Raw genomic sequence first — 24,191 nt, forward strand, 5'->3', positions numbered from 1 at the left:
CAGCTTGTGCTTCATCCAGCCCACCATTTCTCATGATGTAATCTGCATATAAGTACAGGGTGACAATATACAGCCTTGATGTACTCCTTTCCCAATTCAGAACCAGTCTGTTGTTCCATCTCCAGTTCTAACTGTTGCTTCTTGACCTGCATCCAGATTTCTCAGGAGGCAGGTAAGATGGTCCGGTATTTCCATTTCTTTAAGAATTTTCCACAGTTTGTTGTGATCCACAGAGTCAAAGGCTTTGACATAGTCAGTAAAGCAGAAGTAGATGTTTTTCTGGAACTCTTGCTTTTTCAATGATCCAGCAGATGTTGGCAATTTGATCTCTGGTACCTCTGCCTTTTTTGCATGGTTCAGTTCAGTTCAGTTCAGTCGCTCAGTCATGTCCATCTCTTTGCGACCCCATGAATTGTAGCACGCCAGGCCTCCCTGTCCATCACTAACTCCCGGAGTTCACCCAAACTCATGTCCATTGAGTCGGTGATGCCATCCAGCCATCTCATCCTCTGTCGTCCCCTTCTCCTCCTGCCCCCAATCCCTCCCAGCATCAGAGTCTTTTCCAATGAGTCAACTCTTCGCATGAGGTGGCCAAAGTACTAGAGTTTCAGCTTTAGCATCAGTCCTTCCGAAGAACACCCAGGACTGATCTCCTTTAGAATGGACTGGTTAGATCTCCTTGCAGTCCAAAGGACTCTCAAGAGTCTTCTCCAACACCACAGTTCAAAAGCATCAATTATTCGGTGCTCAGCTTTCTTCACAGTCCAACTCTCACATCCATACATGACCACTGGAAAAACCATAGCCTTGACTAGATGGACCTTTGTTGGCAAAGTAATGTCTCTGCTTTTGAATATGCTATCTAGGTTGGTCATAACTTTCCCTCCAAGGAGTAAGCATCTTTTAATTTCATGGCTGCAGTCACCATCTACAGTGATTTTGGAGCCCAAAAAAATAAAGTCTGACACTGTTTCCACTGTTTCCCCATCTATTTCCCACGAAGTTTAATGAAGTTTTGCATGTTTAATAGCCATCTTTGCATGTTAATTCATATTTATGTATAATTAATTGAATTTATCACCAGTTAACTTGCTCTAGCCACTGTATTTTGTTCTTCTCCCTTACCTGTTAGACTTTATTTTTATCCTTTATTCTGCTAAGGCTGGGAGAGAGAGATTGCCTTCATAGTAGAAGATAAGTTACTATATAGCTCCTCAAGTGAGGATACCTTCTTGGACTCCAAAATTTTCTATCTTTTCTCATCTGGTCAGAGGACTCCATGCTCTGATGATCCATGCTGAGGAAATAGGGCGTCTGAGCTGTTCGAGTCTCCATAATCATCCAGGAATCTCTAAAGCAGTTTCTTGTTTAGTGGGGAAATAATTCTCTTAATGGTTCTTACAGTGGCAGGCAAAGGTTCTTCTGAGGCTTGAGAATTAAAGGAGATAAATAAATACCTTGCACAAAGGAAGAGCCCAATAAGTGTTAATTTTCCTGTCCTCTTCCTCCCAGAGACTGATCCTGCTCTCTCAGACTATTCACCAGGGAGAAAGTATGCCTTTTAGAAACAAGGGTGGTATCCAGTAATTTTGTGGCTGACAGTAGACCTGGCTTCAGACAAAATTGAGAAATGACTTTCTCTTAATTTGGTCCTTTGGCCCTTCCGTTCCTTTTATTGTATATTTCTAATGGCCATGTGTATGTGAATTGCTCATAACATTAACTTTGTATTATATTACTACAGTCCTAAGTACTATATATCAACTCAGTCTTTTGTAGCTCTTGTATCAGAGTCACATGCATGATTGTCAAGAATTAGAAAAAGCTTGTTAAAAGTAGCAGTGGTAAAAATGGTTTTAAAAGATACAATGGAGATGGGTCATAGATGACCTTAGATGCCAAGTTAAAGAGCAGCACCCTGTGAAGGACACAGGTAGAGGTACATAGGCAGTGTCCTGTTCTTCTCACGTCTCCTGATGGGACATAGTTTTTTCCAATGTCTACACATGCCTAAGGCAGCAGTGATGTGTTTGATGGCCTTCACAGCATCAAGGGAATTTCACCAGTTCCCTGTTGATTTCCTCCATGTCCTTCAAGGTTCCCTCAAACTCTTTTAAAACTTGGATTTGAACATCCAGAAATGACACTCATAGCCATAAGTCCAGCACACACTTGTGTAGCTTTTGAAGTTATGGGTTAAATACAAACTACAGAAAGAGAAGCCCTAGAAGAGTAGATAATAGTCAGTGAATAACCCACTCAACACAGGAAAGTACAATAGAGTGCTCATTGGCAGTGAGCATTTGTGGAGTGATACATTGATGACACTTACTGACTGTGTAGAGTATTGTCTGTGGTTCTAACTCTCATAGGCTGAGAGTATATTTTAGCACTTAGAGCATGGGGAAAATATGCTCTAGTAGATTTAAGTATATGCCACTTAGAAAAATATTTCTGAGATTAAGTAGTATTATAATTAGCACTGTATGGTGGCATTAAATGGAGTATATGTATAATAGACAAAATTTCCAAGCATGTAAGATTTCCTATACTACATTTTTCACCCTCTTTCAGGGCTATTTTTAATTTCTAGTGTCCCTTCTCTCCTCCCCTAAGAGCTTTTAAAAATCACACATGCACACTCCCTTTCAAAAAAAAAAATCATAACTTGCCTAACTCATATAATCCCCCTGATCCAAATTTGCTTCTCCTCTGCTCTAGTCTGCTTATCACAATACTCATTTTTCAGAGTTTGAGTGATCCAAACCATAATTGGAAAGAAAGAATATTCATTTGATTAAGTTCTTTTGAAATGGGAATGGTTTATTTAGTTAACCTGAAATACTGGTGTATTGAAAGTTGTAACCTCTGTACTTGAGTGGATCTCTTAATTTACCCATTTTAGATGAAAATGACTAAGTGAAAAGAACTCCAGGCTAAGCAGGAAAAAATGAATAAGGAGACCAGCAATACTGCCTAGGGTATATTGCTGCCTACTGCAAGATGCCAGTCTGGGACTCTGGTGCTGCCCCGTTGCTCTTACATCATGCTCAGGGGAGATGTTGTGAGTGAAATACAGTGTGCTTTCCATTGAGACAGGGCCTTAGAAGCAACCCCTCTCCATTTTCAAGGAAGCCACTACCATTTGGTTCAGGTTGATGGTCATGAAACTTATTTCCCATTTCTGATTTAAAACCTTACAACCTTAACATTTTATAACATTTTTTACTAATGGATGTGTGCTACAGAATTCTTCCCCTATACTTAAATATCTGAAAATTTAGTATCTGAAAATTTGATTCATACAAAAAAAAAACAAAAAAACAAAAAACACCCTGTATCTGAAGGAATTGGTTAAGAACATGTTAAGTTTTTATTATAGCAGTTGATTTTTCTCCAGCAGAGTTCAGCTCTCATAGAGTCATGAAGGTGGTTGATAATTGACCAGAGTTCAGGTTTTGCCAGACAAATATAATGTGTGGTGTAGAAAAAGTGTTCAGAAACTCTGCTGTGGACCCTCTACTGAGCCGTATTCCTTCAGGGTCATATCAAAAGGTTTAGCACCTCCTGGTGTCTGGCCTACGTCAGCCACTGGCCATACATATACACACTCTTTCCCCAGATATAATTGCCTGCCTGTGCTCCTACCAACAACATCGCAGCCATTCCCACTTCTGAACTTGGGCAGCAGGTTCCTTAACTTCTCTCTAACCTTTTGTTTCTTCATCTGTAGTGTGGATAACAGTACTTATCTCATTGCGGTGAGAAGTAACTGAAATAATTTCATGTGAAACATGGTTCTTAGCATATAGTAGTATCTTAAATGATATTGTTAGAATTATACTTGAAAAAAGTTTATTAATAAATGAGAATTCAAATAAAGGAATGGAGAATTCAGTGAATGAACTGGAAAAAGAACTACACAGTAAACCTATAAAAAGCCAGAGAAGAATTTAAATTCCAAAATTGATGAATTAGAAAACAGGAAAAATAAGAAACAAAAGGAAATGCACAACATTAGGAAAGCAAAATAGGATATAACCACAGATAGGAAGGAGATTAAAACATTATAACAACTGAAATATTTACAGATGAAATATTATAATGTCTGGGATTTACTTCAAAATAATTAGTTATGAGAGTGGGGGGAAGTGAGTATTTCAAGCAGAATTGGCCATGAGTTGATAATCGTTATAGTTGAGTGCTGGATTCATCAGGGTTTGTTATACTATTCTATTATGTAAGCTTGAAGTTTTCCTTAAATTTGATTAAAAAAAAAACATAATAGTGTACTAAGTATGGGCTTCCCTGGTGACTCAGTAAAGAATCTGCCTGCAGTGCAGGAGACCCGGGTTCAATCCCTGGGTCAGGAAGATGCCCTGGAGAAGAGAATGGCAATCCACTCCAGTATTCTTGCCAGGGAAATCCCATGGACAGAGGAGCCTGGTGAGCTACAGTGCAGGGGGTCACAAAGAGTTGGATACGAATGAGTGACTGACACTTTTTTCACTTTCATATGAAGTATATCTCTATGCCAATATGAAAGTCTTGCTGAAATATGTGTTTTTTAAGAAAACCTGAATGATTTCATCTAGGAAAATATGGAAAAACTATGACTTTACCCATAGGAAGGGAGAACTTTAAGTTATTAAAGAATATGTGTTGCTCCTGCTGCTAAGTCGCTTCAGTCGTGTCCGACTCTGTGCGACCCCAGAGACGGCAGCCCACCAGGCTCCCCCGTCCCTGGGATTCTCCAGGCAAGAACATGGGAGTGGGTTGCCATTTCCTTCTCCAATGCATGAAAGTCAAAAGTGAAAGTGAAGTCGCTCAGTCATGTCCGACTCTTAGCGACCCCATGGACTGCAGCCTACCAGGCTCCTCCATCCATGGGATTTTCCAGGCAAGAGTACTGGAGTGGGGTGCCATTGCCTTCTCCTAATATGTACTGCCATTGTCCTAAAACATATGAAAAATTTGTATCACCTTCTAGACTGTTTTATAAAGTTAGCAGAGCCCTGAAAATGAAAGAACACAGAAAAGGAAATTGTGCCAATTTAATTTATGAATACAGATGCAAAAGTCCTTCTAAAAATTTACAAATCAAAAACAGATTTATAGTAAAGCAATGGAATTTTCCCAGAAATGCAAGCATATTAGGACATCTGTTGATCTAAGTTATCAAATCAGTGAGTCAAAGGAGAAAAACTAAGTTTATTATATTAATAGATAATAAAAAGACACTTTACAAAATTCAGTATTCATTCTTCTTTTAGTAAAGAGGAAGTTGTCTCATATTATCATGATTAAAATATGTCTAAACCCAAATATTGATAACTGTATTTGAATGATTTTCTGAGTGTATTCCCAAGTTAGGATCAAGGTAGCATTTATTAATGTTTGCTTTATGCTCCATAGACTATGAGAAATTTGAGTTTTAGTCTGGAATTCGAAGCCATTGAAGCATGTTAGATAGGGGTATGACCCAGCCTGATTTCTGTTTTAAAATTATTCTGGCTGCTGTGAATAAAAAGGATTATATAGGAGAAATTTGGAAAAAGGAAAATCAGTTAGATGGCACTAGATGATAATGGCTTGTACTGACAGTGTCAGAGGAAATAGAAACAGACAGATTTGAGGTATATTTCAGAGATAAAATATGTAGAATTTATTGATGGATTAAATATGAAGAGGAAGGAAATTAGATTGGAAAGGAAAAAGCCAAAAAGGGCTTACAGATTTTGGGAATCAGTATTGATGCTGCTGCCTAAAATGAGGCAGTTTAGCTTCCCATTACACTGGAAATCAAATCCAAACTTCTTAATAGTCTGTAAAACCCTGCTTGATGTGGCCCAAACCTACCTCCCCATTTCCTTCTCTTTCCTTGGTGTTCACACATTCTAGCCACCAAGGTCTTTCCTTTGTGTTTTGAGTTCATTAAGCTGATTTCCTAATCTCAGGGCTTTTGCATTTGCTGCTCATTCTGTTGGAAGACTCAAGACCATGAGTCAGCAAACTGTGTCTATAAAGGGCTGGGTAGTGAGTATTTTAGGCTTTGTGGCACGTGGGCTTTGTGGCAACCACTCATGTCAGTGGTAGCCATTATGTAGGGCAAAACCAGCAGGAGCTGTTAGGTAAATAGTGATGGGCATGACCAGATTTAGCCCTTGACTGCCCCTGCTTGGCTGTAGTTTACCCTTGCCTGAGGTCTTGGTATGGTTCTCTCATTATTATTTACATTCTTCCTGGAGGACAACTTGCCAAATAAGTTAGGATCAAGAAACTTTAAAATGCTGTATACTCCTTTAGAAGGTTCCATCCCTGGTGGCTCAATCAATAAAGAATCTGTCCACAACATGGGATCCCCAGGTTCTATCCCTGGGTCGGGAAGATCCCCTGGAGGAGGAAATGGCAACCCACTCTAGTATTCTTGCCTGGAGAATCCCATGGACAGAGGAGCCTGGTGGGCTACATTCCATAGGGTTGCAAAGATTCAGACATGACTGAAGCAACTTCGAATGCACTACCTCTAGAAATACAGTGCCATTTATAGAAATTATTTCTGATAAACTGTGAATGTACACAAAACATGGAGACATTCCAGTGATATAGATCAAATACCCACCACCCCAGGGAATTTATATAGTAGAATCCTCTGCAGTCATTAGTGACACATTGAGGCTGATTTAATAATAGAAAACAAGAGTCAGCAAACTATACCTGAGACCTGCCCCCTATTTTTGTTAATGAAGTTTTATTGGAACACAACGTCACCCATTCTTCTTCCTGCTGCAGTGGCGGTGTTGACACCAGTATGACTTGCAAAGCTGTATTTTCTGACCCTCTACAGAAAAAAAAATGATAATATTCTGTAGTATGGTTCAAGTGTGTGCATGTATACCTGTGGCAGAGTCACTTTGATATTTGGCAAAATTAATACAATTTGTAAAGTTTAAAAATAAAATAAAATTTTTAAAAAAAAGAGAAAAAAACTAGAAAGCATTGACATAGTGAATTTTTTCCCCTCTTTTGTTTTTCTCCTTTTTGTTTATCTTTATTATTTAAGCTTTCTATCCTGGGCATGCATAATTTTTATAATGAAAGTTACTTTAATAAGGTGAATGATAAAACCAATAAGACACAAAAATGAAAAACTAGCTGAAAATTTTAAAAGATAAATTTAAAGATAGTTAAAAGTTAGAGGCAGGAGAATATTAACAATAGTATCTAGTTTCATGGGTACAACCACACAAGTAGTGTCCATTTCAGACTTCAGTATATGATACTTAATTGGGCAGCCATTATTTGAGTTTCTCCTATGTGGTGTTTGCTATAAGGATACAAGCAAGTATGGTGCCTGTTCCAAAGATTAATCTGGTAGGGACAATGGGATATGCTTAAACACTGATAAATGCCATAAACAATGTCCTGAAGGACTTTAAGAGCTTTTGTTCTGGTTAGGAGATAACTAACACCCAAGTAAAGCAATTGTTCAATGATATATATTGAGCTACTCTTCTAACTTTGTTTATGGTGCCTTTTGATGTAAAGGAGTTTTTAAATTTTATAACCAAATTTGTATCAATGTTTTCCTTTATGCTTGCATTTTCTAAACAGGTAGCCAAATACCACCACATCTCCCTCAGAGGTAAAGCGTCCCATTCTTTTCTGTCGCTATGCTTATCTTTTATACAGCAGTACCATGCTGTTTTAATTAAGGTATCATTTCAACTGAGGAAGACTTAGTTCAGATTTTGGTGTCTGAAATATTGCTTTATATTTTAGGGGTAATATTAAAAAGCATAACTCACAGTAAAATGTGAATTGTTAACCTGAGCATCACTAGTCATTAAAGCCAATTTAGACCAACCCTTTAAATTCAAAAAAGGTTATTTGGTTGCTCCTGTTCTTAAATGTTACAAGAGTAAAGTTGGTGACTGCTCTGTATGGGGACACTCCTGTTTTGTTTTGTGCACCTTAGTTGGTTGTAGAATAACCATGACGTTTGCCTCTTCTTGACAGTCTTAAGAAGCACCTCATGTTGAGACACTGGTTCAGTGTTGGGTGATTGTCCTGGCCTTGCTGCCCTTTTGCAGTATTGTAAGGAGCCTTAAGTAATTGATTTTGGGAGATGGAAGGGTTTATGTTCTGATGGAAAACTTTTTTTTTTTTTTTTGATGGAAAACTTTTTAAGTGCTTTCCTTGCTGAAAAACTAAGATATGCATTTTTAATCAAGAGACATGCAGTTTCCCAGGCACAGTTGAAAATTTTATCTTGGCTATTTGTTTGAGTCCCAGGTGATTCTAATATGTTTGGTTACATAGAATAATTTTTCTAATGGAGTAATTTTTTTTTAATTCTTCAACTGTATTAGGTCATTTATAGAACATGGCCATAAAAATTTGATCTAGCAGAAAGAGTCGTGGCCTTTCACATGGTATCTGTAACACCTAATACTGCTACTGCTAAGTCGCTTCAGTCATGTCTGACTCTGTGCAACCCCATAGATGGCAGCCCACCAGGCTCCCCTGTCCCTGGGATTCTCCAGGCAAGAACACTGGAGTGGGTTGCCATTTCCTTCTCCAATGCATGAAAGTCAAAAGTGAAAGTGAAGTCGCTCAGTCGTGTCCGACTCCTAGCGACCCCATGGACTGCAGCCTACCAGGCTCCTCCGTCCATGGGATTTTCCAGGCAAGAGTACTGGAGTGGGGTGCCATTGCCTTCTCCAAACACCTAATAGGCCCTCTAATGTTTGCTCAATACAGGACAGCAGCACTGAGCTCTCATGGTAGGTAGCTCTGTCATCAAATATGTGCCTCCCTTCACCGTAGTTCCTTCATGCTTGGAGCAAACCTGCTGATTTCTAAATGCTCTTCAGTTCTTGAAAATTCGGTGATTTTTATGAAATCGGTACAGGTTATGTAGATTAACATTTGAGGTTTTTATTGGTTCCACATAGATTGTGTACGTTAAATAGAGTATTTCCCCACAGATCTTGATGCTTCTGTCGTTTGGTTTTGTTTAAATGACACTGTCTCAGTGATCATGTCTGAATACTGGCATACTTTAAAAAATATTTCTCAAAGCAAAAATACCTTAGAAGAACTTCTGGAAGCTATTTGAGGATGAAATGGAGTAGGGGGTTGTACAGTAGTTTCAACCTTCTTTCTTTTCCAGATTTACTTCAGTAAATGTTCCTTTTGCTCACTAATAACCCAGGGAGTGGACTTTTTTTTTTTTAATTTAGATTTTATCAGCTAGGAATGTGAATTTTAACTGTGGGCCTTGAAGTCTTTAACCTGGTTGATAATTGATGTTAGGAAACCAATAAGAATTTAAATGTAATTTACTTTCATTTAAGATAGGAAGAATCTGTCCTTACATCACAATCAAAAAGTTTCTTGCATGTGGTCATTTTCTTCCCATAGTTCGGAAACTCTTCCTCATTGACAGGGAACACCCATTACATGTCTACATGTGACCTTAAAGTAGTCTTGAAACTGTCTTTTGGAGTGTGTGTATAAACATTACACAGGGTAAAATTTCACATGTGAATGGATGACTTATTATTTTAGCAGTGCTGACTAGTTTCCGTTGCTTTTAAAGTGTCATATAGTTAAGAAATACCTTAAGAAATACCAACCTATCTCAGGATTCTGAAATAAAAGAATGTTCATTTTACTGGTTGTGAAAGTCATCCAGATTTCTGGGAACCAGGCGTATGAACATTTCAACAGGATTTTGCTATCAGCAAATCTGTTTTGGTTTCCTGTTCTGGCCTCCCTACCTATCAGCTACATTAGTGCCCTCGCCATTACGGTTCTCCTTTCTTTTACCACAGGAAAATTGTCAGGCCTCTTTCTCTAGCATTTCGGGACCCGCCTGACAGGAAATTTTCTAATTGCCGGAACAGCTGGTAGGGAAAAACTTTGCAGGGGCTTGGCCTTCCCTTTCTAACTTAAGTTTTACCATCAGAAATTCTTTTATCACCATCATGGTTTCGTAGCCATGTTTAAATTTCTGTCTTTTCGTGTTCGCTCTATACAGGTAAGCTTTGTTCAACTTCTTTAAAGACTAAAATGTTTCGGTTGGAGCTAAGTATAATTACACTAATTAAACAATTATTTTACTTTATATGTTCTTTTAAGTAGCTTTTCAGAATTCAAAACCAGTTCTTAAGGAACATTTAAAGGATGCTATTTCTGTTTGCTTAAAGTAAACCAGCTATTTATATTATACATTTCAACTCTGTGTATTTTCTACAGTTATTTTATATTGGCTTTTTAGTGCTAAAGTAATTTTTATCTTGTTAGTGTGTATAATTTTGTATTATAAAACAGATGACTGTAACTCTCAGTATTAAACTAGGCCTGAACAAAATTGGAAACGTACTAATATTTACAAGATTACCATGTAATAATAATGAAAGCAACATTGTAGGAGAATGTCTTATTTTAAAGTCAAGAACTTAAAAGCAGAGTTTTGTTGAAATTAGTTCTTTCAAAAATTTGAAGTTTTTAATCAATTATATTTTAAGCAGGTAATTTTATCTTAGAGTAGGCACAGTTTTTAAAGCATAACTTTGTTAAAATGTGTTTGTGAATGATAATTTGCATTGTATTTAATCTAAAAGCATGCCAAAATCAACTTGATATTTTCCCATGAGAATTGTGCTGTCCTCCTGCTTTTTAAAGAGAATTAAATTTGTTGATCAGGATTCCCGACTGGGAGAAAACTTAGTGCTCTTTGCAGCAGTTATTGAGAATATTAGTCTGGGAAACTAGCAATGCTCTTTTTTCAAGCATAGATTCAAGAAACTGGTTGGAATACTCTCTTAAAGAATTTGATTAAATGAGAAATGTTGAGCATATTTATTATTCATTAGCAAATCAAGTAAATTGGATTTGGTCAAATTGTAATCTAGAATAAATTAAAATGTAGTTTCTCACCACAACTTGAATAAGCAGCCTAATTATGTGTCACAGCCAAAAAATTAGCATATCTTTTTAAAATTAAAAAAATGTGTATTATGGAACTATAAGTATCTATATAGAAAGCAGTGTTTAATTTTGGATTATATATAATCTTATAATTTCATTTGTCAGAGTTTTTTTTTTTATGATAGGCCACAAAATGATTACATATCCATGAGTAGAAAATACTTATGTATTGACTTTTACTAAGGAATATTTAAATGTTTTATTTCCAGCTTCAACAATGTTTTCTGATATTAAAAACAATTTTAAAAATACAAATGCCTTAAGAACACACTTCCTGATTCAAGGGAGGGGAGGAAAAAGGAAATCATGTATACAAGGCAGGGCATAATGCCAAATGTTGAATCACTCTTTAAAATCAGTTAATGTCACCCAGTTTGGTTTTTTGATGTTTGGATGATAAAATATTATGTTTTCTATAACTCAGGTAGGCAGCATCAATTTCAGTTCCTTTTCTTTAATCCTTTTAAAAAAACATTTTAAGAACAAAATTCTATTTTTTCCCTTTCAACTTGAAAGGAAACATTGAGTTAATTTTTCCCTATTAAGGGAAAGACCTCAAAGACCATTTAAGACAAAACCTATGGACCTTTTCTTGGTCCTGGGAAACAAATGAAGTGACCTTTCTCTGTGACGGAAGGAGCACCAAAAGATCCATCTGTCCATGAATTTTCTCCTGCCATTTTTCTGTAATGTCTAAAATGATACTCTTTACAAATTCCAAAAATTACAAATTTTTTTTAACTGAACGGACTTTGTTTTATCTATCAGGGTCATATCTCAACAAGTGTTTACCCAGTAGTACGTTTTTGAAACCCTGGGTAAATTCCTGAAGAGCAGTTACTTTTCAGTATCTTAGTATTGCTAATACCTAGCACCATGCTGCTGCTGCTAAATCACTTCAGTCATGTCCGACTCTGTGCGACCCCATAGATGGCAGCCCACCAGCCTCCCTCGTCCCTGGGATTCTTCAGACAAGAACACTGGAGTGGGTTGCCATTTCCTTCTCCAATGCATGAAAGTGGAAAGTGAAAGTGAAGTCACTTAGTCGTGTCTGACTCCTAGCGACCCCATGGACTGCAGCCTACCAGGCTCCTCCGTCTATGGGATTTTCTAGGCAAGAGTGCTGGAGTGGGTTGCCATTGCCGGGCCCATAATCTGAATTGCCTTCTAACAAAAAGGAAGGACCCTAAGAGAATATGTCATAGATCAGAAACACTTCCATCAGGACCAGGCAGTCACGAAGGAAAAGTACAAGAGCTGCCTGAGTTTTAGTCCCCTCTTGAACCTTTCCTTTTCTTCCTCTCCTTCTCACTCTCTGATCCGAACACTAGTTTCCCTGTGTGCGCCACACTGGCCTTCACACTGGTTTGTCCATTTGCCTGGAATGCTCTTCCCCCAGATGGTTGACTCCCTCAACTCCTTCAGGAAATAGCGTCTTTTCAGTAAAGCCTGCCCTGGTGTTTTTATTTCAGATTGCAAGGCCTTCTTTCCATCCATGCACTTCTGATCCCTCTTATCCAACTTAATATCTTTTTTCCACAGTATGTATCATGTTCTAAGATGAACTTACTATAACTACTATTACTAGTAGTACTACTACTACTACTTATTATTATTAGGTCTCTCCCAGAACAGCAAAGATTTTGTTCTGTTTCATTTATCATATGTCTCAGACAATTAGAAGAGTGCCTGGCATGTATTAGGTGTTCAATAAATAAATGTTTAAATGGATGAATGAATTAATTCCCATTCGTAAGTTGAGAGTATTGAACACCTAGGCTGGAGTGCCAAGTGTCTGAAAGTGCGGGGAATGTAGATGAAGGATACAGGATTGTGATGTAGACCAGCTGCCAGCCTCACAATTTTACCTACAAGTACACCTTTATCAAATAAATGTGGACTTTGTAAAAATAAAAATATGAAATTTGTTACAACTTTTTTTAAATATGTAAGCTAAGTTTTTGTGATAATGAATGGGCAGCTACTGCTGCTGCTAAGTCGCTTCAGTCATGTCCGACTCTGTGTGACCCCATAGGCGGCAGCCCACCAGGCTCCCCAGTCCCTGGGATTCTCCAGGCAAGAACACTGGAGTGGGTTGCCATTTGCTTCTCCAATGCATGAAAGTGAAATCGTTTAGTCGTGTCCAACTCTTGCTATCCCATGGACTGCAGCCTACCAGGCTCCTCTGCCCATGGGATTTTCCAGGCAAGAGTACTGGAGTGGGGTGCCATTGCCTTCTCCAATGAATGGGCAGATATCCATATATCAGTTAAAGTGCAGTTGTGCTAGAAAATGTAAAAATGTGAGCCTCACAGAAAAATTATAATGGTTATAATGTATAGTTCTCCTCTACCTCATTGACAAAATTCTTTTCCCATAAAATTATAGTTGCTTCACTGTATACTTAAAGGCAAAAACACAATTTTACAAACTATCAAGCTGTAATTCTATGTTTTCCTATGACAGATTGATTTCAGTAACAGTTGATTTAGTGACATAAAGATAGGTTTGTCACATGTGAATGTCAGTCTGTCCTTGGTTATCTATATCTTCAGAAATTTGATATTCTTCCCTGCATCTATCTCATTGGATTCCAAATATGAGCTGGAAGAGCACGCTGTTGCTTTCCTATCTGTTATCCAAGATTGCCCAAGCATTAGTATAACGTCCTAATTGAACCTCAAGTTCATTTCTGAAATATTCATGGTCCAATAACTTGGAAAGACTCTAACATAAAGCACAATTTGGGAATCAAGATACCAACCAAGGATATCATGCCTATTATGCTACTGTGACTTCACTTATACGTAAAAGTAGATAGAAAATGGTTTACTGATATGATTAGTAAAAATTTCAACTGGGAAGGAAAAGAAAAATGTGTTGGGAATAGAACAGTGGCAAGGTTTTGGAACTTGAGCCATAGACATTGATCTTTTCTCTCTACCCCCAAGGACGATTTTTATATTCTCTGCACTCTCAATTTAGAAAAAAATTTTTAAAAGTCTAATATCCTCAAAATGATTGCATCCATTTTGGAGAGGATGTGGTAGGGGAGTGGAGGAAAGTGCTGTTTAAAAAAAGAAGCTGAGAAAAGAAGGATTTGAAGATTTATTTTAAAACAAGATTTACCATAATAGAAACTTTGGTATGAAGGTGGGAAAATAAAGTCAAGGATGTCTCTCAGAAAAGAGACAGAAACCAGGAGAAAAAAAGATGAGAATTAAATTCCAGACATACAATGTCCAATTGATAGAGTTGTTGTAAAAAGAGAAACCCTGAAGAGTAGTTGGAAGGAATTTATCAAAGAAATGTTAGAATTCCACCAGAGTTAAAAAATTCAAGTCTTTAGATTATAAAGGTTTACCAAGCATCTAGCATTCTGAAGGAGAGGAGACCATTTTTATCTCACTTAGTGTGGAATTTCAGAAATACAAAAACAGAGAAAATTCTTAAAACTTCCAGAAAGAAAAAGCAGGTCACGTACTAAAAAGTGTGTATCAGACTAGCATCAGCAGCAGCGCTGACTGCTAGAAGGCAGTGGACAAATGGCGCCAACATTCTTGGGCAAGGTTGTTTTTATTCTAAAATTTGGTAGGAAGCCAAACTATACAAATGTGAAGACAAAATAAAGACATTTTCAGATGTGCGAGATCCAGAAAGTTTTCTTCCACATCACTTTTCTTAGGAAGTTAGAAGGGAGTGATCTAAGAAAGAGAGAAATGTGGGAAACTGAAAATAGTAAATTCAACCAGGAAAGCACTGACGATACATCCCGAGATAATACCTATGCAGCAAGGTCTAGAGAACGACCCTTCCTGAGGGAAGGTAAGAAAGGCTCTCAGAAGAATAGAAAGTATGATTAAAAGCTAAGATTTCAAGTCCCCTTGAATTGTCCCAGAAGTCACTGTTAGGGACCGTATGAAAGGAAATTTAATAAACCTCCTAGCCTTCGTTTGAATAATGTATTGTCATGAAAATGCTGCTGCTTGTATAGGCATTCAGCTTTTAGAATCAGGCTTTGGGGAGAGCAAGAAGAATTTGGTAGTGGTTACAAGAGAGGATGTTAATTTTCTTAATATTAAATTAAATATTAATACAGCCTTAAATATTAATACAAAGAAGCTATCAGCAGGTGGGGGGTAATTTGAGGAAAAGAATGTATGGGCACTATTACCCTCCTACAAAGTGAAGAGTTAGGATCCTGTCTAAAACTTATCAAAAAAACGAGAGGGTTTTGTGAAAATAATTATCAGATAGTAGGGAAGAAGATGATGGATGGCAGGGGCATATAAGTAAGTCCTTCATCTTATTTTTAAATCAGTAGGCATTGTCATAAAGTTAATAAACTAAAAAATTATCAAAGTTAGTGCAGAAAGAATTAGATTTTTTTTTTAAAGCTTAGGTATGGCAGTGAGAAGAGACTTGCTTTTCATCTTAAACTATTCTGCCACTATTTGATTTGTTACCCATGTGTAAGTATTACTTAGATTTTAAAGACAAAAAATTTAGGAAACAGGAAATAACCCAGCTTGACAAAAGACTTTATAAGGGAATGTTGGGAAATAATGCCAGAAAAAGCAGTTGAGACCATGTTGCAGAGGACCTCCAGTGCCAAGGTGAAGCAGCGCATTTAATTTGGGAAAACTTGGAGAAGTTTTTGAGCAGTTGGTCATGTAACTGGAGCATCTACTTTCAGAAAATGAATTTGTCAGGAGGATGAATTGGAGTGGCAGTGGCAAAAAGGGGCATGATGAGTGACCAAGCTAGTTTCAGTTTCCTACAGGAAAGGTAATGATGGATTATATCTAGACAGCGTTACTAGAAATAGAATGAAAGGTATTCCCAGTACTGTGCTTAATACATAGTAGGTGCTTAGTGCGGTTATTCAAAGGAAAGGAAGGGTAGTCATCAAAAATGAAATCTTTCTTGAATAGTAACTGCTGTTTATTGTGAGATCCATGGCCTGATTGTAGCTCACACTGTGGAATGAGGCTTAATTCTGAATGCCTGTGACAATGCAGAACGGTTATAATCAGTAATCCTTCCCTGCCTGTGTTGCATTTTTATTTGTGACAGATAATTGTAGTGGGTATTTGCTATGAAATATAAGATGAAAAAATGTTGCAGCCTAATAAATTACATCCCACTTAACCCAAGGAAAAAAGTGCTAAAATATACAGCGTATGATAATAGTCTGTGACAAGCTTATGTTTCTCGTTTTGTTGGGTTTTGTTTTATTGTAGTTTTGGGCTGATTTTTATGTGTCTTGATTAAATAAGGTGTATTTAATCTTCTGATCTCAGGGTAAATAAATAATTGAAATTATATGTATACTTATATGTACTTTCAGCCTTTCTCTTCTGACACCTTCTCTCAAATATAGTAAAACCACCACCATCTTTAACTATCCTTTTCTTAACTCTAAGATGAAGAGTTCCATCTACTGTTCCATCATGCTGGAAAGACACTTTTTTTTCTGTCTAATCCTCCATCCAAATGTTAAATATTTTTTGATGTTGTGTTTTAGAGATATCCCTTTCTCCCCTCTCAGATCTCAGGTTGTCCTAGAAACAGGAAGTAACTTAGATATTTCAAACACAATAAATTTCAGCATGCTAATTCAGATGGCCTTGCTGAGGGTAGAAATTTCCACATTTACTTTGGAATATGTTTCAACCCCTCTCCCCAATAATCAGGTTTTTTTGTGTATAGTATTGATTCTACCTGATACAGCCACATATCAGAGCATAGCAGATTAGTCTGATCTGTTTTCAGATTTCTTTACACCCTATGCCCTCAGCCAATGAAACTAATTATTCTGATTATTTCCATTAGGAAGCATGAAGACTTGAAAATATTCAGTGCTAATGTTATGTAGAGGTTTAACTGGCCTGTGTGGTTGGCTGGTATTATTCTGTCTCTGACATTTAACTTAAAGTATATTTGCTTGGCATGTGTTCTCTTTTTACTTGATGGGTCAGTAAAGGCAGTTTATGTATGTTAACTTGAGGATTTCTAATATGAATACACTAAATTTATATTGTTTGATTTATAGCCAGAGGAAGTAGCTCTAACTCTGTTTTATCCCCTTATATTTGCATCAACAGGAAGAAGGCAGTATCAAAGAAATTGCAATCACACATCATGTAAAGGAAGGACATGAAAAGGCAGATCCTTCCCAATTTGAACTTTTAAAAGTATTAGGGCAGGGATCATTTGGAAAGGTAAGTCATGAATATGTACTTTTTAAAAAGTTGTTTTTTGAAATTAATGTGTATTTCATACAAATGGGGAATGGAAATATTTTATTGAAATACTACTGATCTCCCTACAAAGTGGTATTTTCTGTTTTTATAATTCTCACTGTCAATAAGTGTGAGAAAGTGAATAAAACCATTCAAAAGTACATTAGAAAGTTTTGTAAACTGGCAGTATTCAGTTCATTTTATCTTCACGGCGTTCCGTTCATTTTATCTTCACAGCATTCAGTTCAGTTCAGTCGCTTAGTTGTGTCTGACTCTGCGACCCCATGGACTGCAGCACACCAGGCTTCCCTGTCCATCACCAACTTCCGGAGTTTACTCAAACTCATGTCCACTGAGTCGGTGTTGCCATCCAACCATCTCATCCTCTGTCGTCCCCTCTTGCTTCTGCCTTCAATCTTTCCCAGCATCAGGCTCTTTTCAGATGAGTCAGTTCTTCACATCAGGTGGCCGAAGTATTGAAGCTTCAGCTTCAGCATCAGTCATTCCAGTGAATATTCAGGACTGATTTCCTTTAGGATTGACTGGTTTGAGCTTGCAGTCCAAGGGACTCTCCAGAGTCTTCTCTAACACCACAGTTCAAAATCATCAATTCTTCAGCACTCAGCTTTCTTTATAGTCTAATTCTCACATCCATCCATGACTACTGGAAAAACCATAGCTTTGACTAAACCGACCTTTGTCAGCAACCTCTCTAATTGCACTTCTCAAATGATTAAAAAACCACAAAATGTTCCTGTGATACACTGGTCTCTTTTTGAGGCTTCCTGTAGAATTGGAAGGTGATCCTGCATTACATTCTAACACTGCGTATCAGTCTTTCCTCTGGAATATCCCTAATTCCAGCAGAAAGTGAATAGGTACATCCAAGGAAATAGGGTTGGGGGTTAGCACTACAGATATGAAATTGGGGGACTTCTAGCTTGTCTTTAAAATGAATGCAAAGGTTGCATTCTAATCAGTGATATCTGTGTCTGTTTTAATATCTAAAAATATTTCCCAAATCTACTAGCTGAAATTGCAACATCTTTATCATTTTTCCCCCTGTTGCATACCTCAGGAGCACTTCCTGTACTCCATTTTGGGAAATACAGCTTTATAATCACTACTACTTGACCTGTTTATCTAGTACATTTCTCAGCAAGAGGAACTTTCTGAGAGTGCATTCAACTTTAACCATGCAATACTTCTTTGCCACCTCGCTGAGGAAGCATTTGAAGATAACATGTTTTGCAAGTTTCAAAACAAGACCAGTTTTTCTCTCTTGTGTATTTTAATGGGACTATTTAGCAATTCTTGGCTAACATAGGTAATCTGTTACAGCTGTTAACTTCTTCCAAACCCAGAATGATATTTTTAATCCAAATACAGATTAAGTAGCCAAAAGAAGATAATCGTTGCAAGTTTGTGCTCTAGGTCAGCCAGAGGTAGATTCTCTTTCTTTTTTTCCTACATACTTGCTATTTGTGCTTGAGCAAGTTACTGAACCTCTTAGAGCACCATTTCCCTCTTCTAGGCAGTCATCAGGTATTAAAGTTCTCAATGTTCCATTCTAGGCTCCCTTCTCCTCACTCTCTACCTGCTCCTAATTACTTTCTCTATGTCCACTATCTTAATAAAACCCTTGTACAGCTGACCTAAGAGATTTGCACCTTCAGTCTAGATTGTGCCTCCAAGCGCTGAACTCTATGTATAGCTACTTGTTTTTTTTTTTCTTTTTGCATACCTTAAAGTCAATTTAAATTCAATGTGTATAGACCAAACTCATGATTTTCCCCTAACCCCCAAACCTTTCCTGTTTTATTTTTCTCCATCACTATGAATGGCATCCATTCTTAACATATCCTTCTAGTCCCCACCCTTCCCTCTCCCCTCACCTCTACCAATATGATTTGTCCACAAGTTTTGTTGATCTAGTAAAGATTTCTCAAATCATGCCTGTTTTCTCTTTTTCCCTGCCACTTCTTCAGTCTATGCCACCACCATTTCTCCCTGACCTAATGAAGAAGGCTCCTACCTTGGGCTTCCCAAATTTATTCTTGCCTCAAGCCATTATTTACAGGGCAACCAAGAGGAGCTAGTCTTGTACTCTATCCCCTTAACCCTTTGGTAGCCTCCCTTTGCTTTCAGGAGAAAGACGAATTCTTTAAGATGATAGAGGAGCCCCTGAGTCTGCCCCCTAACTACCTCATCAACATCGCTTTATATACTTTTCGCTACCTGTGTTCTGGCCACATGGGCCTCCTTTTCAGCCTGTAAGCAAAAGCCTTTTGCACGTGCTGTTCCCTCTGCCTGAAACACTGTGTCCCACCCCACCTCTTCCTCCTCTGGTTAGCTCCTGTCATGCTTATGAGCTCAAAGAAGTCTTCCCAGCCATCCTGGCTAGATCATATTTGTCTCTTTTACCCTTGCAGAACATTACATACCTCATCTTCACAGCACTCACCACAATTGCAGTCTTTTGTTTGAGTAGTTATTCATTAATTGGCTATCTCCCACACTAGACTATATGTTCTATGAGTTCAGGGGCCATGCACGCCTTGTACCATGTCTCAGTGTTGATCCTGTAGCACGGTACCTAGCATATAGTTCTGGAAAGAATTAATGAGTAAATAATGTCCTACCCTCATAAAGTAGTAGTGAGAATTAAATCATGTAAGCTCAAGCTCATAATATCTGCTATGAGATTGTATTATCATGTAATTTATTACAGATAAACCAAAATAGATGGACTTATTTCAGTATATTATATTTTCAGGGAACATAATATTGAAGTTTCCAGGAGTTAGCATGCTTCTCCCTTTATTTCTTTAAGAGTAACTTAAATACCTTACTAAAAATAGCAAACATTAAATATAGGGCGTCTCCTTTCTTACTCATCCTCAAAAGCCAATCTAAGCCAAGGAAACAGGGATGACCTGTCACAGCCTAGAATAGCTTCATGGGGGAGTTAGAAAGGTCAGAAATGCTGGTGGGAGAAGATCCAATGGCATCTTGGACTGCTGCTGCTACTGCTATGCTTGACTGGTGACCTGCCAGAGGCAGCGGAATAAGAGGGCCCTGAGCAGAAGCACAGAACTGAGTTCAGTTCAGTCGCTCAGTCGTATCTGACTCTTTGCGACCCCATGAATCGCAGCACGCCAGGCCTCCCTGTCCATCACCAACTCCCAGAGTTCACTCAAACTCATGTCCATCAAGTCGGTGGTGCCATCCAGTCATCTCATCCTCTGTCGTCCCCTTCTCCTCCTGCCCCCAATCCCTCCCAGTTTCAGAGTCTTTTCCAATGAGTCAGCTCTTCGCATGAGGTGGCCAAAGTATTGGAGTTTCAGCTTTAGCATCAGTCCTTCCGAAGAACAACCAGTCCTTTCGAATGGACTGGTTGGGTCTCCTTGCAGTCCAAGGGACTCTCAAGAGTCTTCTCCAACACCACAGCTCAAAAGCATCAATTCTTCGGTGCTCAGCTTTCTTCACAGTCCAACTCTCACATCCATACATGACCACTGGAAAAACCATAGCCTTGACTAAATGGACCTTTGTTGGCAAAGTAATGTCTCTGCTTTTGAATATGCTATCTAGGTTGGTCATAACTTTCCTTCCAAGGAGTAAGCGTCTTTTAATTTCATGGCTGCAGTCACCATCTGCAGTGATTTTGGAGCCCAGAAAAATAAAGTCTGACACTGTTTCCACTGTTTCCCCATCTATTTCCCATGAAGTGATGGGACCAGATGCCATGATCTTCGTTTTCTGAATGTTGAACTTTAAGCCAACTTTTTCGCTGAAACTGGGTAGCTGGCCCAATTCTTATCCTGATGTCACCACTGTGACTAAGTGAACTGTTTCATCTCTCAAAGCCCTAGCTTGGGCAGCTATAAAATAGACATTGCTTAGTAGGCCTGCTTCCCCAAATTATCATGAATGATGCATTACAAATCCTTGTGAAAGTCATTTGCAAAAACTAAGATGTGCTGAAAGGTATGAAGAGGGTGCTTTCAAAGAAGGGTGAAGAAAGCTTGCAACCCATGAAGACAATATTTCTTGTAGAATGGCCCAAAGAAACTTGATTAGGGACTCTTAAGAATAAATATAAATATCATATAAATCCTCACTATCCCTACCTAATTAGAATTTATTTCAGATCAGAAATACTCATAATCTCTGACTGCCTTTAATATTTGAACATCATTCCTTCTTAGGAACCACCCTGACTGAGAATACACTTTTTCTCCCCAAGTTGGCTCACTGCTAGCTGGCTGAAAGAAAGTTTCACCAGTGAAGGGGGACAAGGGGAAAGATTTAGGCAGAGAAGCATACCCTGCATCAGGGTTTCTGTGTACACTGTGGCACTTTTCAGTGAGGTCATTGCCCATTGTCTTTGGAAAAATTTCTCAAAGTGAGGAACTCTGCCTTGCACCAGAATCAGTTGAATGAATCAGTTTTTGATTTTGTGCTAATAGTCTACTGTGCTGATGCAGATAATTGAGAGCTGACCGTAGAATTATTCCTTGATTATAGTTGTGTCTCTTCTTAGCATCTGTGGCAGCTCAATAGCACTGCTAGGAAAGAATGGGTAGGAGAAAAAAGAAGTCTGTTAAAAGAATGGGTAGGAGAAAAAAGAAGTCTGTTAAAAGTCTGTTTAGGAGAAAAAAGTCTGTTAAAAGAATGGGTAGGAGAAAAAAGTCTGTTAAAAGTCTGTTTAAACAGACTTTAGCAAGTCTGTTGAAAAGTTTGATGGAAAAGATCATGAAACTCATGGTCAAAATGAGTAGAGGGGATATATTGATAGTTTTGTATTAGCTATGTTATAGTATGACCGTGTGGAGAAGGCAGTGGCACCCCACTCCATTACTCTTGCCTGGAGAATCCCATGGACGAAGGAGCCTGGTAGGCTGCAGTCCATGGGGTTGCTAAGAGTCGGACACGACTGAGCGACTTCACTTTCACTTTTGACTTTCATGCATTGGAGAAGGAAATAGCAACCCACTCCAGTGTTCTTGCCTGGAGAATCCCAGGGACAGAAGAGCTTAGTGGGCTGCCATCTATGGGGTCGCACAGAGTTGGACATGACTGAAGCGACTTAGCAGCAGCAGCAGCAGCAGCAGTATGACTGTGAGTTATTTAGAGCAGGCTTTATTCATTTTGCATAAATCTCACACTGAATTTTGGAAATATTTGGAAAATCAAGAAGCTCAGTTACATACCTGGGAATTGTATTCTTAATATTTAGGTTATATGTGTATATTTTATTTTTAAAAGATGGGGAAGCAGGGTTCTGACTTAGCTTACATTAAGTATTTATGAGTAGGCTTCTTCAGTATAAGTGTTTTAAATTGTTCTGCCCAAGTCAAAACTGCAGTGAGATATCACCTCACACCAGTCAGAATGGCCATCAATAAAAAGTCTACAAATTGTAAATGCTGGACAGGGTGTGGAAAAAAGGTAACCCTCCTACACTGTTGGTGGCAGTGTAAATTGGTACAGCCACTATGGATGTTCCCTAAAAAACTAAAAATAGAGTTTCCATATGATCCAGCAATCTCACTCCTGGACATACATCCAGAGAAAACTGATTTGAAAAGATACATGTACCCCAGTGTTCATAGCAGCATTATTTACATAGCCAAGACATGGAAGCAACCTAAATGTCCATCAGTAGATGAACGGATAAAGAAGATGTGGTGTGTATACACAATGTAATATTACTTGGCCATACAGAAGAATAAAACGAATGCCATTTGCAGCAACATGGATGGACTTAAAGATTATCATACTAAGTGAAGTAAGTCAGAAAGAGAAAGGCAAATATCCTATGATGTCACGTACATGTGGAATCTAAAATATGATACAAATGACCTTATTTACAAAACAGAAACAGACTCACAGGCATAGAAAACAAAGTTATGGTTACCAAAGAGGAAAGAGGATAAGGGAGGGATAGAATAGAAGTTTGGGATTAGCAGATAGAAACTACTATATATAAAATAGACAAACAACAAAGTCCTACTATATAGCATAGGGAACTATATCCAATATCCTGTTGTAAACCAAAATGAAAAAGAATGAATATATAAATGGAATCACTTTGCTGTACACCAGAAACTAACACATTGTAAATCAAGTATACTTCAATTTAAAAATAAAAATAAATTGCTCTGCCCAGTAAATGAGAAATTGCGGCAGTTTTTATATAGAAAAGACTATTCAACAGAATTGAATCAGCAGAAAATTATGGTTAACGGGAACTCCTGTATAACAATTTTTATGGAATCAGAATTTTTGTTCTGTTAAAAGCAGAGTAGTTACCACCTGTGTTATACTTTAAACATGTTAGACTGATTGCTACATGTTTTAAAGATTTTTCCTTGTCTTACATGTTATTTGATCTTCAGGGAATTGGCAAATAACAATAAGAAATGTGTTCACTTATATTGACACCTAAAGTTATAAGCACTGTTTACAATTCATTGTGTTTATAATTGATAGAGTTTGAGGAAAATAGTTAATGTACCAGAATCTTTCTAATAAGCTGTATTACAATAGGAGTCTTATTTTAGCAATAGCATAGTTTGTGATACTTTGTAAAACTTACTTTCTCTTATTTAAATACAGGTTTTCTTAGTCAAAAAAATCTCAGGCTCTGATGCTAGACAGCTTTACGCCATGAAAGTACTGAAGAAGGCCACACTGAAAGGTAAGTGCTACTGCAGTTTGTAGTGTTCGTGTAGTATGAACAGACGAAAAATCTCAATTGATCTCATATGATTTCTCAGCCAGTTACTTAAATTCTGAATCTGTTCCTATTACTGTCTTTAAATTTAGACTTTGTTTTAGTGGATTTTTTCCTACAAGACTAGGACTCATATGACTAGTGATAATGGGAGTTGCCATGTTTTGAAAGAAGTATGACAAATTTTTCTTGGGTTTTAGGCAAAT

The 24,191-nt window shown here is 37.8% G+C and overlaps 1 protein-coding gene across 6 annotated transcripts in view; it reads left to right on the plus strand.

Annotated features, from left to right (window-relative positions):
• Positions 1–24,191, plus strand: part of RPS6KA3 (ribosomal protein S6 kinase A3) — a 159,200-nt gene that overhangs the window by 83,356 nt on the left and 51,653 nt on the right. For 5 of the 6 annotated variants that reach the window (XM_024987870.2, XM_005228374.5, NM_001098937.1 and 2 more), the window contains 2 exons: positions 17,106–17,222; positions 23,868–23,949. In XM_024987870.2, coding sequence (XP_024843638.1) covers positions 17,106–17,222; positions 23,868–23,949 — 199 coding nt within the window. Of the gene's footprint in view, positions 1–8,750; positions 10,046–17,105; positions 17,223–23,867; positions 23,950–24,191 lie in introns of those variants that run through there. The other variant, XM_010822144.4, reaches the window with a different exon arrangement.

The sequence above is a fragment of the Bos taurus genome, chromosome X (assembly GCF_002263795.3).
Source record: "Bos taurus isolate L1 Dominette 01449 registration number 42190680 breed Hereford chromosome X, ARS-UCD2.0, whole genome shotgun sequence".
In the NCBI taxonomy this organism is placed as follows: domain Eukaryota; kingdom Metazoa; phylum Chordata; class Mammalia; order Artiodactyla; family Bovidae; genus Bos; species Bos taurus.